Source organism: Epinephelus lanceolatus, chromosome 4, assembly GCF_041903045.1.
Source record: "Epinephelus lanceolatus isolate andai-2023 chromosome 4, ASM4190304v1, whole genome shotgun sequence".
NCBI lineage: Eukaryota > Metazoa > Chordata > Actinopteri > Perciformes > Serranidae > Epinephelus > Epinephelus lanceolatus.
Genome location: NC_135737.1, coordinates 22,821,379 through 22,837,339, shown reverse-complemented (window position 1 = coordinate 22,837,339; position 15,961 = coordinate 22,821,379). Strand labels below are relative to the sequence as shown.

The 15,961-nt window shown below is 40.0% G+C and overlaps 1 protein-coding gene and 1 long non-coding RNA gene across 2 annotated transcripts; both read right to left on the bottom strand.

The window, feature by feature from the left end:
- Positions 1-1,971: 1,971 nt before the first annotated feature.
- On the bottom strand, positions 1,972-3,004 carry LOC117260057 (uncharacterized). Its single transcript, XR_004501892.1, has 3 exons — positions 2,822-3,004; positions 2,624-2,696; positions 1,972-2,528 (listed from the first exon to the last, which is right to left on the bottom strand). It is a non-coding gene; the product is annotated as an uncharacterized LOC117260057 (long non-coding RNA).
- Positions 3,005-10,149: 7,145 nt separating this feature from the next.
- On the bottom strand, positions 10,150-14,977 carry LOC117259879 (extracellular calcium-sensing receptor-like). The gene is made up of 8 exons (XM_078166787.1): positions 14,869-14,977; positions 14,262-14,556; positions 13,869-14,158; positions 13,337-13,632; positions 12,007-12,212; positions 11,660-11,881; positions 11,146-11,269; positions 10,150-11,054 (listed from the first exon to the last, which is right to left on the bottom strand). The coding sequence occupies exons 1-8, from the start codon at positions 14,973-14,975 to the stop codon at positions 10,150-10,152; spliced, it is 2,445 nt and encodes an 814-aa protein (XP_078022913.1). The 5' UTR covers positions 14,976-14,977.
- Positions 14,978-15,961: the final 984 nt, after the last annotated feature.

Genomic DNA, 15,961 nt, shown 5'->3' with positions numbered 1-15,961 from the left:
GCAAATGCACACCTTTAATTGTTTGTGTTGTTTTATTCCATCTTGGATAATTGAACATACAGAAATATTATTGAAAAAGCAATGATTTTTGAAAAGTGTTGGAACAAAACTCAAAACCATGCATTTATCTTATGACTTTTGATTTTATTTATTCGCTTCATTTTATATTTTCAGACCATGATAAAATAATATTTGTAAAATAAGACTTTAACATATTAAAAGCACATTCACCAAATGGTATTAAAGTCAGGAAAATGTTACATTAAAAAATGTAATTGTGTAGATCAGCCAGGTGAAGACTGTTGAATGTGTACATCATGAGCTTTATATTTTTGCAATCATCATGTCTAAATATGAGGGGCCGCCAGGGACATTATTCAGAATTACCTCTCACAGTAAAATCTCAAGTAAAATGCTCTCACGCACACTACTGAAACACTCTCATATACACTACTGAAATGCTCTCACACACACTACTGAAACACTGTCATATACACTACTGAAATGCTCTCACACACACTACTGAAACGCTGTCATATACACTAATGAAATGCTCTCACACACACACTACTGAAACGCTCTCATATACACTACTGAAATGCTCTATCACACACACTACTGAAACGCTCTCATATACACTACTGAAATGCTCTCACACACACTACTGAAACGCTCTCATATACACTACTGAAATGCTCTCACACACACTACTGAAACGCTCTCATATACACTACACTACTAAAACGCTGTCATATACACTAATGAAATGCTCTTTCACACAACTGAAACACTTTCATATACACTACTGAAATGCTCTCACACACACTACTGAAACACTTTCATATACACTACTGAAATCTTCTCACACAAACAACTGAAATGCGTTTTAAATACACAGTTGAAACACTCATACATACGACTGAAATACTCTTAGAAACACAACGGAGTTCACAGCAGGTCTTAGACCTGCCTCATAGGCAGTAGCATACGGTGCCACTGTCTGTTGGGCACTCATTGCCCTAAAAGGAAAAAATAAATACATTTTAATTTTCTTCATTGCAATAACAAATGAACAACGAAGGAAATAAACATTTTTTTCATCTGCCCTTACCTGTGTTTCTACTGTGCAAACTGAAAGTTGGTGTTGGTGTTGGTGTTTTGGTGTCAGAGAGATTGCTAGACTGTCAAGAGGCAGATATGTATTATCACATTTTATTTCATAATGGAAAAAGCTCCAAAACTTCACTTATGCAAGGAAGAAACAGGAAAGATGAGGAGGAAAAGAAAGCCTAATATAGACGTATGTTGTCCAGTGTTAACATTAAAATGCTGTTTTGTGTGTAGACATTTTATTCGTAGCAGCAGTCGCTGGCTAAGCAGCAATAAAGCAAGATAATAGGCTTGTTCAGGATGAACTGCGCCTCCCTGGGAAGCAGACGAGATCAGGTGGCAGCAGCAGGGGGCAGAGACAAAAAGCTGTGGTCAAGTTGGACAGTTTCCAGCAGCCTTCAGTCTTCTTCTTCTTTTTGCTTAATTGCGGGAAGCAGTTAGCGTTCGAGGTGCATTATCGCCGTCAGCTATGTTGGAGTGTGGACCAACTTTACAGAAAGTCACAGAAACACTCACATCTCGTTAGATCTAATTCACATTTCTTAAAATGTTCTCAGACTCATATATCAGTTTGTACAGAGTCTCTCCAGTTGTTTTAATTATGACATTTAACTGTTCTACATGTGATTTGTGATTTCTATTCATGGTTCAACCTCAATGTGACATGAATTCTTATGTAAATCAGCATCATATCAACTTGCTGCAATATATAAATGAGCAGAGCAGACCTGTGTAGCACTTAAGATACCCAACCGACTATCAGAATTGGAGGATACCAGAATTAACCTGTTGATGGACTAATGGTAACAGGAGGTTCGACTCTGGGAGCTGAGGAGAATTGACGAGGCACACACGACAGAATTGCAAAGATGAAATGTGTATTGACAAGATATATACAACAGAACTTTAAAGTGAATTAATGATAATTAAAGAAAGTGATTAACCAAAATAAAGGCCTTTTAGAGGGAAAATATTTACAAAAGTTCAATGCAATATAGTATATAGTATACTATCAGGAATGTTCACAGTTCTCAAGGCAGCTTTAAATTTAACTGAGGTGAATCAACTCAGTCAGAACACACTCATTCAGTTAAATACTCATTGCAAAATACATTTCCCAATACCAGTTTCACACACATACTCGGTGAATAATAAATACCTTAATAACCATGATTCAAGTATAATAATATTGCACAACTCCAGGAAATAATTGCTACTAGTCACTTAAGTAAATGGGTAACAGGCTAAATGGTGAAGGAAAGTTCTACCACACCACCTGGTTGTCAGCCAGGCTTGCGGCCTGTGTGTGTGTCTTAGCTGCTATTTCTCCTTCGCATTTCTGGGTAGCTCGCCATCCATTTCAGTTGATCTCCATGTTCTTCATCCACATCTTCATCATCATCATCATCAAGCCTGACCTGTTTAATGAACAGGTACAATCATTCATCAATCTCTGTGTTTAATTCCGCCTGGTTGAATGAATTAACACATCCATCAACACTCAATTTCTCACCAGTGTCCAGTCCAATCCAGCATCAGTCTCCAGTAGCAGCGCAGCATCACATCATCCAAGCAGGGCAGTTAAACTGTTAAATGATGGCAGGCATTGCTAATTAGCAGTGGAACTAGCGGCGTTAGCCATGTTAGCAATACTAGCGGCGTTAGCAGCAGCCCGCTAGCATTAGCATTAGCATGAATGGCTCTCACTCACCGACACGTTTCAGTTGGAACTTGACATGGGAGTTTGTCCTGCTCCCTCCTACGGTCACCGACTCCCAGCTCCCGCATTAAAGAGTTCCGTCTTCCAGCTCCAGTCCTCCTGTCTCCGTCATTCTGCTCTTATTTACCGAATGTGTGAGTAGCGAGGTGTAGGGTGTAGTTGACTGCTGGCTTGTTGGTGTCTCTCTGAGCCCGGTAGCTATTTCTCCCTCACCGGGAGGAAAGGGACGGCCCCCAGGTGACGGAGAACGCTGCTGATTGGTTCAGCTGGAATGACTGACTCCTCTACTGGTGGGCCAACCAAAAGTTGTGAGGAGTTATACTTTTAACAGTGTTACACCTGTCCCTCTAAACCACATCAATAAATTAAAAACATTAATAGTCAAACACAAAGGAAAAAGGACAACAGCTGTATCATATTAGTGATCTGTCAGATATTCAGACTGTCAGGGCTTCACGTCTGTACACGTTTTTAACAATCACATCACTTACCAGAAGTTTTTGTGTTGATAAAAACTTCCATAATAAAATCAGTGCGATGTTAATATATTGTATGCAGTTTATGATCTGTAAAACTGATGTATTTAGTCCCTGATCACTAACTGTCACAACATGCATTCTGTTAACACAATGAACCTTTAAAATCAGACAAATAAAATTAAAATAACTCTAGTTCAACAAAATAGAAAAGTTTTTGTAAAATGTCATATAGTAGAGTCAAGATCTAAACCAATCATCTGTTACATCAGGTGAGAACCAGGCGTTTCCCATCATGCCCTGGGTCTTGCAGTTGGTGGAGAGCAACTGCGGCGCCTGGCTCAGAAAACTGTGTCCGCCTCGATCTCATGAGGTTATCTTTGCTCAAGTGTGCATGACGTCAGAGCAAGTCATGATCAAGTCAGACACAAATCTAACCGGCATGCATTGTGCGCCGATCACTGGTGATCGATTCTATGCAGGCCTGGCTCATCTCAAACGAGCCTAATGATGCTACAATAGCATCTCGACTCTTGTCAGTTGTTCCTCAGAGTTGTGTTGTATCTCTTGTGTTGTAACTGCTTTTATGCAGTAATTAATAAATCACAATGTACAGCACTAATAATTTATAACTAGACTGTTATAACTAATGTTATAATTTATGTTATAATATGACAACTGTAAGTGCAATAAAACCTTAATGAGTAAAATGCCAGTAAGTCATTTATCAAACCACTTGTTCAACAAGCACAAACGTAGCATGAAAAACTACATTTCAGCTGCTTTGTCTGAAGTCTGCCAGCGCATTTTACTGAGTTTGCTATGAATTTTAAAATTGTGCAGATTGTTGTAAACAGCCCCTCCTCTCTCTACCTGCTGCAACAGGCAGTGACAGTCAGAGGAGGACACATTAATCTCATAGATATTATTTATTTTACTGACATTCGAAAATATGTGAAATAAGGCAGTTTTTTTCATGTCCCTTTCAGGAATCACTCTCTGAAATTTTACTGCGAAATGAAATGGGATTTTCGCCCCTGCTGTGTACTGTATGTTGGAATGCAGGGGCATGTTCAGCCCCGACAAAACATAGCAAAACGTAACATGAAGCACTCTAGCTATGTCCAGTGAAACAGCCTGTAGGGATGTTGCCAAAAGGTAAGCAGTATAACAATTTACTCATTCTGTGTTGTGTAATTTTCATTTATACAAATAAAAAAACATTTTTGTTCCGAAACCATTGTAGTGTCTGGTGTTGTCCATATTGTTACTGTAGATTGAGTGGGTGGTGATGAGGTAGTACTAGTGGGGTAAAGTGGTGGAGGTGGTGGTGGAATGAGTCTGTGTGAGGGGGGGCGGAGCAGGGGGCACCAAATCCCAATCTCGCCAAGGGCCCCAAAATGGCTAGGACCAGCCCTGTAAAAGGGTAAAGGAAAAATAGCCGATTTATGCCTGTGAAAAAGTGGAATAATAATAATAATAATGTATCTTTATTTAAATAGGGACAATACACAAAAAACATGTAGATGTATATACCAGGTTTTAGCAAAATCACTATTTTCCACCCGTAGTCCCTGGGCAGGTAGATAGACAAACAAAATGAGTAAGAAAATCAGACAGTAAAAGAGAACAGAAATATTAAGATAATAGACAAAAATATATATACAAGCACAATCATCCCTGCTTCACAAAAACCTTAAATAAAGCCCCCACCATAATTTGACAGTCTGAAATTTGCTTGCCCTTTGCCTAGTCCCAAGTCAAATCTGAAGTGCCTCCACATCCAAAAATAAAATTCATGGTTTCCATATACAAGCTTTATGTGCTCTATTATCTCACACAAATTAGAGGATTTCAGTATATTATATAAGAGTAATTCAGTAGTGTGTGTGAGACGATTTCCGTTGTGTATATGAGGGCATTTCAGTAGTGTGTGAGAGATGATTTCAGTTAAAACGGAAGTCATTTCAGTCAAAACGAAAGGTATTTCAGTTAAACCGGATGGCCTTCCGGTTTAACCCTATGGGCCCGAACGACGCATAGTGCGTCCAAATTCACACTTGTTCTTCTCTATTGATTTTCTCCGCGACCAAACGTGAAACAGCAGAATCACAGCTTTCCAACAAGACCAAGCACTTGTCGGTAGTCCAATGTTTTCACAGCGAAAAAAAAATGATAATGTTACACTAAAATCATGAATAACAGAGCTTTCATGCAGCTCTGCACACACATTACTCTTGGATGGATTACTCGCGAATGCAGGCTCGCACAGAAATGCCACATGAAAGCACAGGAGCATAGCTTTCCAATGATACCACACACATTATTGTACTGTCATCCCATCACGCTGTAAATACAGATTGATTGTCTACAAAATAAAAACCTGACGAATTTCTTTACGATCCATTATACAGATCTTGTCACTTCATATAGTGAGGAATATGTATCTTACCATGTCTTAGGCTTGCGTGTGTTTCTCCCTGTCTATCCACATTTGTAGTCCGGCTTTCAAGATGCAAATATCTCCATATTGTCCAGTTGACACTCCATCAAACTTTGTATGAGAAGACCAGTGTACTTCACCTTTGCGCACCCAGACAACTGCAGCCTAATTATGCATGCATGACAGGGCCATAGTCACCATATACATTGAGGGGGACACATGCCCCCCCACCAACAACAACAAACTTTGTTTACTGCAAACAAAGTAGCAAATTTTATCTTGGAGGACATCATTGCACTTGGTTGACTATTTTTCTATGATCTTAGATGATTACTGTTAATTTATTATGCTGATCTGTTCTGTACAACATCTATTGCACATCTGTCCGTCCTGGAAGAGGGATCCCTCCTCAGCTGCTCTTCCTGATAAAGGGGTTTTTTTGGGGAGTTTTTCCTTATCCGCTGTGAGGGTCCAAAGGACAGAGGGATGTTGTATGCTGTAAAGCCCTGTGAGGCAAATTGTGATTTGTGATATTGGGCTTTATAAATAAAATTGATTGATTGATTGATAAATATTGCATGTTTCTTTCAGATAAAACACATTTTTGACTTGTGAATGAGTCAATGGAATTTCTTGCAATAATGAAAAAATACTGGCAATCATGTCCGCCTGGCACAAACCACATGTTTTGGACAACTGTGAAGTGACAGAATGTCCCAGCATCATGGTTCTTATATTGCCAGATTCCAGAGAGTCTCCCCTCTTCATATATGGTAGAATATGTCTTTTTCCAACTTGCTATGGTGAGATACATGCAAAAATGTAAGAATTTAGTCACACGGATTTGTTTTTTTCATTGATATAAAAATTTATATAAAATACATGCACATAGAAGGACATGAAATGATGGCAAATCTGGTTAGCCCAGGTTGTCCTAAAAAAAAACAAGATATAGCGTGTGTATGTAGCCTTTAAAATGACTGTGATATGAGCTTAAAAGTAAAGGCCGTAAAAAATACCCCAAAAACGCCTAGGGCCCATAGGGCGTCACTTTTCCCCTCTGGACAGCACAGCAGCATGACACTGCCAACTACAGCTCCGTTCAGGAGAGAGTGTGCGCCACATTATCAAGACACTCTCTCCTGACTGGAGCTGTAGTTGCTGCTGTGTTGTCCGGAGGGGAAAAGTGACGCTACGTATGTCCAGCGTGTCCTGGCTTGGAGTTGCAACTGTCTTTCACTAAGAATGTTTTATGAAGACCCTGTGTGCGCTCAAAGCTGTGGCACAAGTTACGCACCGAAATCTGGCAGAAGAAAAATAATAATAAGACGAAAAATAAGTATGAGGAATAACAAGTGTGTTCCTGTATGTGCTGTGCACATCAGGCACACAAATAAAATGAATCATCATGACTATCATTTATCATAGTTTGTCCGCACATATCCCGCATCTGCATGCACATATCAGATAGTTTACCGCATCCAAAAAATGCGTCAGGGCGCAACAGAAACACATTCACCCTCCAAACCTGCAACATTCACATATCAGGCAACTGACAGGTGTAATTGACCTCAGCTGGAACCTCATCAAGGGACGCTGCACCCGCTACTCTATATAAAGGCGTTGCCACATCACACATGTGTGAGATACCATGGCTGCTTTACAGCATATTATCACTGCTAACCAACAGCGTCACTGTGTGCGAAGCCAAACTGCATATGTAAATGTATTTGTGCATCAGCACTTCAGCCCACTCGACGTGCTGTCAGACTGGGCTGTCCATATGAAGTACCGGCTGAGATACAAAGCCTCATCAACTAGTGTCTCCACACATCCGGAGGGCAACCCAGTGCAATTTCGCACCACAGATGCCTTGCTGAGGCCGGTGCCGTCTCCCACCACCTTGCGTAAAAATGCAGCGCAGCCAGTCACTGCACCTCAGGGCTGAGTGCAAAATTGCACCAATTAATGCTAAACAATATAAATCTGAAGTATAAAATAGATAAAAATATATACGGTGCGCACTGTTTTAACGTCTCCTTGCTTAGTGTAATATTAATCTGCCTGCCGCGGCTGGATCTGTGAGCGTTTGGTCGCTAAGAAGACTATTAAGAGTGGGTCAGCTCGATCTTACAACTCTATCTTAGTGAAAGACAGATGCAACAGTGTCACACGCTCCTTTTGGTCTGTTTGAAAATTTCAGCACAATGCCTGTATGTTGTAGGAATGAGCAGTTCTCCTGATGATACTGGCTCAGCCTGTCTGAGTCGAGATGCTATCGTAGCATCATTAGGCTCGTTTGAGATGAGCCAGACCTACGCAGAATTGATCACCAGTGATCGGCGCACAATGCATGCCGGTTAGATTTGTGTCTGACTTGATCATGACTTGCTCTGACGTCATGCACACTTGAGCAAAGATAACCTCATGAGATCAAGGCAGACACAGTTTTCTGAGCCAGACGCCGCAGTTGCTCTCCACCAACTGCAAGACCCAGGGCATGATGGGAAACGCCTGGTTCTCACCTGATGTAACAGATGATTGGTTTAGATCTTGACTCTACTATATGACATTTTACAAAAACTTTTCTATTTTGTTGAACTGGAGTTATTTTAATTTTATTTGTCTGATTTTAAAGGTTCATTGTGTTAACAGAATGCATGTTGTGACAGTTAGTGATCAGGGACTAAATACATCAGTTTTACAGATCATAAACTGCATACAATATATCATAGTTGTTGTCTAATATATATTAACATCACACTGATTTTATTATGGAAGTTTTTATCAACACAAAAACTTCTGGTAAGTAATGTGATTGTTAAAAACGCGTACAGACGTGAAGCCCTGACAGTCTGCATATCTGACAGATCACTAATATGATACAGCTGTTGTCCTTTTTCCTTTGTGTTTGACTATTAATGTTTTTAATTTCTTGATGTGGTTTAGAGGGACAGGTCTACTCAGCTCATTTATTTACTGCAGCAAACTGATATGATGCTGATTTACATGAGAATTCTTGTCACATTGAGGTTGAACCATGAATAGAAATCACAAATCACATGTAGAACAGTTAAATATCATAATTAAAACAACTGGAGAGACTCTGTACAAACTGATATATGAGTCTGAGAACATTTTAAGAAATGTGAATTAGATCTAACAAGATGTGAGTGTTTCTGTGACTTTCTGTAAAGTTGGTCCACACTCCAACATAGCTGACAGCGATAATGCACCTTGAACGCTAACTGCTTCCCGCAATTAAACAAAAAGAAGAAGAAGACTGAAAGCTGCTGGAAACTGTCCAACTTGACCACAGCTTTTTGTCTCTGCCCCCTGCTGCTGCCACCTGATCTCGTCTGTTTTCGAGGTGAGGTACAGTTCATCCTGAACAAGCCTATTATCTTGCTTTATTGCTGCTTAGCCAGCGACTGCTGCTACGAATAAAATGTCTACACACAAAACAGCATTTTAATGTTAACACTGGACAACATACGTCTATATTAGGCTTTCTTTTCCTCCTCATCTTTCCTGTTTCTTCCTTGTGTAAGTTTTGGAGCTTTTTCCATTATGAAATAAAATGTGATAATACATATCTGCCTCTTGACAGTCTAGCAATCTCTCTGACACTGTGATGCGCATCAAACCCCAACTTTCAGTTTGCACAGTAGAAACACAGGTCAGGGCAGATGAAAAAATGTTTATTTCCTCCGTTGTTCATTTGTTATTGCAATGAAGAAAATTAAAATGTATTTATTTTTTCCTTTTAGGGCGATGAACGCCCAACAGACAGTGGCACACTATGCTACTGCCTATGAGGCAGGTCTAAGACCTGCTGTGTACTCCGTTGTGTTTCTAACAGTATTTCATTCGTATGTATGAGAGTGTTTCAACTGTGTATGTGAAACACATTTCAGTTGTTTGTGTGAGGAGATTTCAGTAGTGTATGTAAGAGCATTTCAGTAGTGCATACGAAAGCATTTCAGTAGTGTGTGTGAGAGCATTTCAGTAGTGTATATGAAAGTGCATTTCAGTAGTGTGTGAGAGCATTTCAGTAGTGTATATAAGAGCGTTTCGGTAGTGTGTGTGAGAGCATTTCAGTAGTGTATACAAAAGCGTTTCAGTAGTGTGTGTGAGAGCATTTCAGTAGTGTATACGAAAGTGTTTCAGTAGTGTATATGAGAGCGTTTCAGTAGTGTGTGTGAGAGCGTTTCAGTAGTGTATATGAGAGCATTTCAGTAGTGTGTGTGTGAGAGCATTTCAGTAGTGTGTGTGAGAGCATTTCAGTAGTGTGTGTGAGAGTGTTTCAGCAGTGTACATAAGAGCATTTCACATGTGTGTGTGAGAGGCAATTCTGAATAATGTCCCTGGCGGCCCCTCATATCTAAACCTCAGGTGTCTTAAAAGTGATTTTTATTCATTACATATTTCTTGGTGTTTTTCTCTGGCTTAAACAATATGATGAAACACTTTGGAGCAAATATACACAGTATCAGTCCAAAACTGGAGGCCAGAATAGCAAATATCTCCACAGCCACAGTAAATTTCCCAGGAGAGCTGACATATGCTGGAATAAAGGTGATCCAGACTGCACAGAATATCAACATGCTGAAGGTGATAAGTTTGGCTTCATTAAAATTATCAGGTAGTTTCCGGGCTAGGACAGCTAACACAAAGCAAAAGACAGCCAGTAGGCCTATGTATCCAAGCACAGCCCAGAACCCTATAGCTGAGCCTAATGCACACTCCAAAATTATTCTTTCTTTGTATGTGGTGAGGTTTTTCATTGGAAAAGGGGGACTAAGAACCAACCATATAGTACATATTAAAACTTGAATAAATGTGAAAGACACTACAGTCATTTTTTGCTGTGGAGGACCAAACCATTTCATCACATTACTGCCTGGGAGTGTAGCTTTGAAGGCCATTAGCACTACAATTGTTTTTCCGAGAACGCAAGACACACAGAGGACGAAGGTGATCCCAAATGCTGTGTGGCGCAGCATGCAGGACCACTCAGAGGGTGGTCCAATGAAGGTTAATGAACATAGGAAACATAGAGTCAGGGAGAGGAGCAGCAGGAAGCTCAGCTCAGAGTTGTTGGCCCTGACAATCGGGGATTTCCTGTGATGATAGAACACAGCTGTTGTTATAACAGTAAGGCAGGCGCCACCAACTGAGAACACAGTCAGGATGATTCCTAGGACCTCGTTGAAGGAAAGAAACTCTACAGGCTTGGGGAGACAAGTGTCTCTCTCTGCATTAGGCCAGAACTCCTTGGGACAAGGGAAACAGTCAGGGGAATCTGAAAAAATAAATGGCTTTTAGCAGTCACATAGTTGATATTGCAGATATGCATTACTAAAACAAATAAATAAATAAATCCAAAAAGGTACCTGTAACATTGCTAACTTCTCCCTCGGGACACAGTATACAGTCATAACAGCAGATGGGTTTTCCTTTCTGCAGTACTTTACGAGTTCCTGGAGGACAGCTGTCAGTGCACACTGACACAGGCACCTGACACATAGATAAAAATAGACCCACAAATAATCAGGTGTGCTTCAAAGCTGTGTTCCTGCTAGGGGACGAAATCCACAGTTCTTGTGTTAAAGTGCATTCTAATGTTTGGCTGAAGGTAAATAGACTTGGACAATTGCTTATCTACCTAAATTACAGTCTTTTCAGTGCAAATTCCCTCTTTGTATTACCATCCCTCTGCTGCTGCTTAGCAGGTAGAAGTTCCTTGAATAATATAAAGACGGAATTTTATACTAGAAATACTGTAAGTTTGGTAGGGATCTCTTCACAGCGAATGTGGACAGAAGGAACAGAGACCAAAAACACATATTTTATCATTTACAATCACCAAATCTGAATATGTTAATTCATTACTTTTGGGCTCCTTACTTGTGTGCCACCTTCCACCCAGGTGAGCTTCCTGTTGATACTGAACTCCTGGCCCGCTGGCAGTGATGCATCATAGTGTCCTACTGTCACCAACTCAATACTGCCACTCTTACTTTTTTGCCAGTTAACCAGCTCGTATTTGGCCACAGGATCCCCGTTGGCATCAAATGACACATCATAACCATTTTGGGAAAATTTTACTTTCTTCAGCTGCATAAAAATCTGTGAGGATGAAGTTAAGTTAGACAGTGAAAGGGAGAACTGAAATAATGCAAAATAAAAGAATATTTCATTTCTATTATAGAAAAGGTGGGCATTGGGGTGTTCACATATTCCTTACAACTGACCTCTTTGGGCTCTGTCTTGATGAATTTGTTGCATTTAGTTGTTGAATTAGTTTCCTGACACACTGCATTATGAATGGCATGAGCTATTGCATAAACAGCCTTGTATGCCATGTTAGTGACTCGAAGCTGAGATGTGTCAGTGTACGGGGTCTGGATTGTCTTGATGTCTTCAGTTCCATCGCACACACTTCCATGTGTGGCTGCACCTAGAAACACACAGAGACAGAGGCCATGACAATCAAATGATCTTTTTTTCTTTCTTCTGTGTTTTTTTTTCTTTTTAATTAACCTGCCACACATGCCTTGTACAAACTGTGTTCAAATGTATCTGTAAAACGTGTTTATTTTACCTATAATTCAAAGAACTGCTGTGAAGACATCTCTCTTTTTTATTGTTGTTGTTTCATTTTATGTGTCCTTTCCTTTTTGCTTTTATGTATATCAGCTCGTGTTAACATGAATCCGTCATCAGAAAATTAATCACAATTATAAAAGGCAAAAAAAGTTATTTCCTTCAAATAAATACTGACTTGACCTGTTTAGTGACCTGTGGAGGACCTCTGTATCCAGTGGTGCAGGAAAAAGACCTAGAGAATTATCAGACCCCAGTCACCCTAACCACAAATTCTGCCTTCTGCCATTTGGCAGACAGAGATAGTGATGAAGTAAAGATAGACATAGAGATTAGAAATAAAGTAGATTATCATTTTGCTGCATTATTTGCTTTTTATCAATATTAAATGAGCATTTTTGAAAGGGACCTGGGATCTAAGATTTCCAATGCCAGTGACAACTGCTTTATAATTGTTGAGCATATAACTATAAAGCTTGAGCCTTAAAACAAAACAATAAGATCACTGTCAGAATTATAGCCTAACTATAAGTACCTACCTCCTTACAAATATGCTTTAAGTAATAGATGGTAGTAATTACAATTTAAGAGATTTACTAGTACTTTACTTAGCTTGGTGGCCTGCAGTCTGTGTGTGATTGTGTTCAGAAATCCAGTGTTGAGAAACCACTGCATATGAAATCTTCTCCAAGACAGCAGAGTACATCAATATGAGCAGAACAATCATCACATCAAGTGAGAGTATTCACAGAGATGCACCATGAGCACCTCATAATTTGTTCAATATCAGTAATTTCCCTGTCAGTTTGGGGTTTGGTCTTAAAGCAGCTACTGCCACACTCAGACAGACAATCAACAAAACAACACAACACAACACAACACAACACAACACAACACAACACAACACAACACAACACAACCACAAGGACCCAACAGTGCATGGCACATGTGCAAAAAAAATCAGCACAGCTTCCTCACTTTTTCCCAGCCTGCAGTTGAATGCATCCTCCCAGAACTCAGTAAGCACTGGAGAGGCAGCCACTTTAGAGGGAGAGAGATCCAGCAGGAAGTCTCTCAGACCTGGGATGATAGACTGTTCAATGGCAAATCCAATGGCTCCAGCACAGAAGCTGAACCTCAGCATGTCAGGGTCTGTTACCCAAGACTCACTGCCGATCCACTGGCGAGGTGGAGAAGGCTTGAGTGACAGCTCCTCCAGCAGGATCCTCATGTCTCCAGAGGCTGTAAATGCCACAACAACCTTTGCTGTTGACCTGGAGAGATAGTGCATAATATAATATCAGTCTACATGTATATATATCATTTCGTAACAATATCACTAATAACTATCAGAGAAATTTGATGATGGGGAAAAAGATACATTTCCAATTTGCCACTGAGATCATAGAAAAATCTTCAATCTTGCATTTTACAGAACATTTATTTGGTGTTGTGTGCAGTTGGCCAGTGTCAACACAGGTATCAATAGCATAATAAGTGATATAGAAACCTGCGGATAACATCAGCCACTCTCTGGATCCTGCTGCGTGGGTGGGTCCGATAAAAAGATTCTGAGTATTCCACACAGATTCCCTCTCTGTGTGCTGCGTCCAGGAAAGACACCATGCCATTATTGCCATAGTCTGAATCTGACCTGACAGCACCTATCCATGTCCAGCCAAAGTGTTTTACCAGCTTGGCTAGAGCGTCAGCCTGAAACTGGTCACTAGGGATTGTTCTGAAGAAAGTCGGGTACTGCTGCTTATCTGACAGACATGCACAAGTGGCATAGTGGCTCACCTAAATGAAAACAACAGTGTAATTATTTAACAGGACAGACAAAAAAATAAACAGCACTGTACTCTGTATTAACCGTAGTTTGCCAGAAATACACAATATTTACTTGAGGAATGTTAAAGGACCCAATGATGCGTGACATGCTGATGGATGGTGTGGACCCAGACTCACCAACGACAGCCATCACCTTACCAGACTGTGAGCAATTATCACTGGTGTAAAACACTGGGTCCAGGCTGCTTGAAACCTGGAATGCCACATGCACAGCCACAGGCACTGAAGCACACGAGTCATAGATCTGATATCCAAGCTTGATGCCAGGAAGCAGCTCCGTGCTGTTGTTAATCTCCTCGATGGCGAAAACCATTGCACGTGAGAAGCGAAGTTCACGGGAGTCCATGCTGCACACAGACATATACACGATACAAGAGAACTGCAACTCATAGTTATTGACCATCACCGATAGCTTCACTGCATCTTTGAACCAAATATATATCAATATGTGCCTGAACACCAGAAAATTGAAAATAAAGGATTATTCATCTTAAATTAAATCTGTAGTCTTAAATATGCAGATTACAGTTGTTGAGTACATCAAAATTATCACTTAAAAAGACAGTTCTTTGTTCCTGCAAATTATACGGCAGAATACAAACTTTTTTTTACAACACAGTCTAACATCCTCTTATCCTTCACTCCCCCCTCTTACTCACCTCCCTGTGCACCTTAGTGGCTCAGGCATGGTGGTGTAGTTATGCTTCACTGTGTGCATGTAGTAGTGTATGGAGAAAACACCCCCAATAATATAGTCACCATCCATTGAAAAGACAGGTAGACGAGTGGTACCCTGGAGCTTACATTTCAAAGATGAAGCCTCAGTTTTGACTTTAGCACCAGTGTTATCCTCTGTAAACCCAGCCCTTTGTTTGATTTCATCCCCAGAACCATTTAAAGCAAGAGCTGAGCTCAGCTCATGCAAACGCAGAGACAGGATCAGGCCAATCACGAGAGGTGAGATCTCCATCTCTCAACTCTCTGCATGTGGGGATACTGTATGTGTTTATACCAGTTTATATAGATTTTCAGACAAAAGCTTCCCTCCTCCTAATGTGTGTCAGCTTATTGTACACCAGAAAGAGGATGCTCTTACCTATTGGTCACAAGGTTTACTTGATATATTTGAAAATAACATTTATAATCTGATTTAGTTGCAAATAATCAGAGGTTATCATCTGAAAGGTTAGATTTAGTACTCCAAACTTTGGAGGAAGCACCAATTTTTTTATATGTATCTGAATTTCAGTTCTAAGTACAGTAACATACTCTGATATATGATACACAAATTTATAACAAAGTCATTTAGTTAAGAATAACAATAAACCCTAATTTAAAGCCACCAAGCAGAACTGCCTCTGACAAACTAAGGTATCCTGAAATGGCCAATATACCCACCGAATATTTTGTGGTTATAGTGACCCAACTTTTATTTTCTTCTTTCTGTTGTCTTCGATTTCATGTCAGTAAAATGTATTTTGTTTGCATTGATTTTGGTTTTGGGTAAGGGATTAACTGAGCAACAAAAAGATTGATGAAGTTATCTGTCTTTCATTCATGCTTTTGTGCATATTTGCTATCTGTCGAATTCACTGATGCAAAGTGCCACCCAGGTAAATACAGATACCCACTTAATGGCTCACTCTGTTGCTACCACCTAGTGGACATTTTAGTCAAACTCAGAAAATATATGACAGCGTGTTGAATCAATCAGAGATTATACACAGCTCTGTGGTTAGTTTAAATGGATGT

Coding starts and splice junctions, on each gene's coding strand:
- LOC117259879 (XM_078166787.1), bottom strand. CDS start 14,975: ATGGATGGTGACTATATTATTGGGGGTGTTTTCTCCATACACTACTAC. Junction 13,633..13,868: donor GTGGCTGATGTTATCCGCAG/GTTTCTATATCA, acceptor CTATCTCTCCAG/GTCAACAGCAAAGGTTGTTG. Junction 11,055..11,145: donor AGAAGTTAGCAATGTTACAG/GTACCTTTTTGG, acceptor TTATTTTTTCAG/ATTCCCCTGACTGTTTCCCT.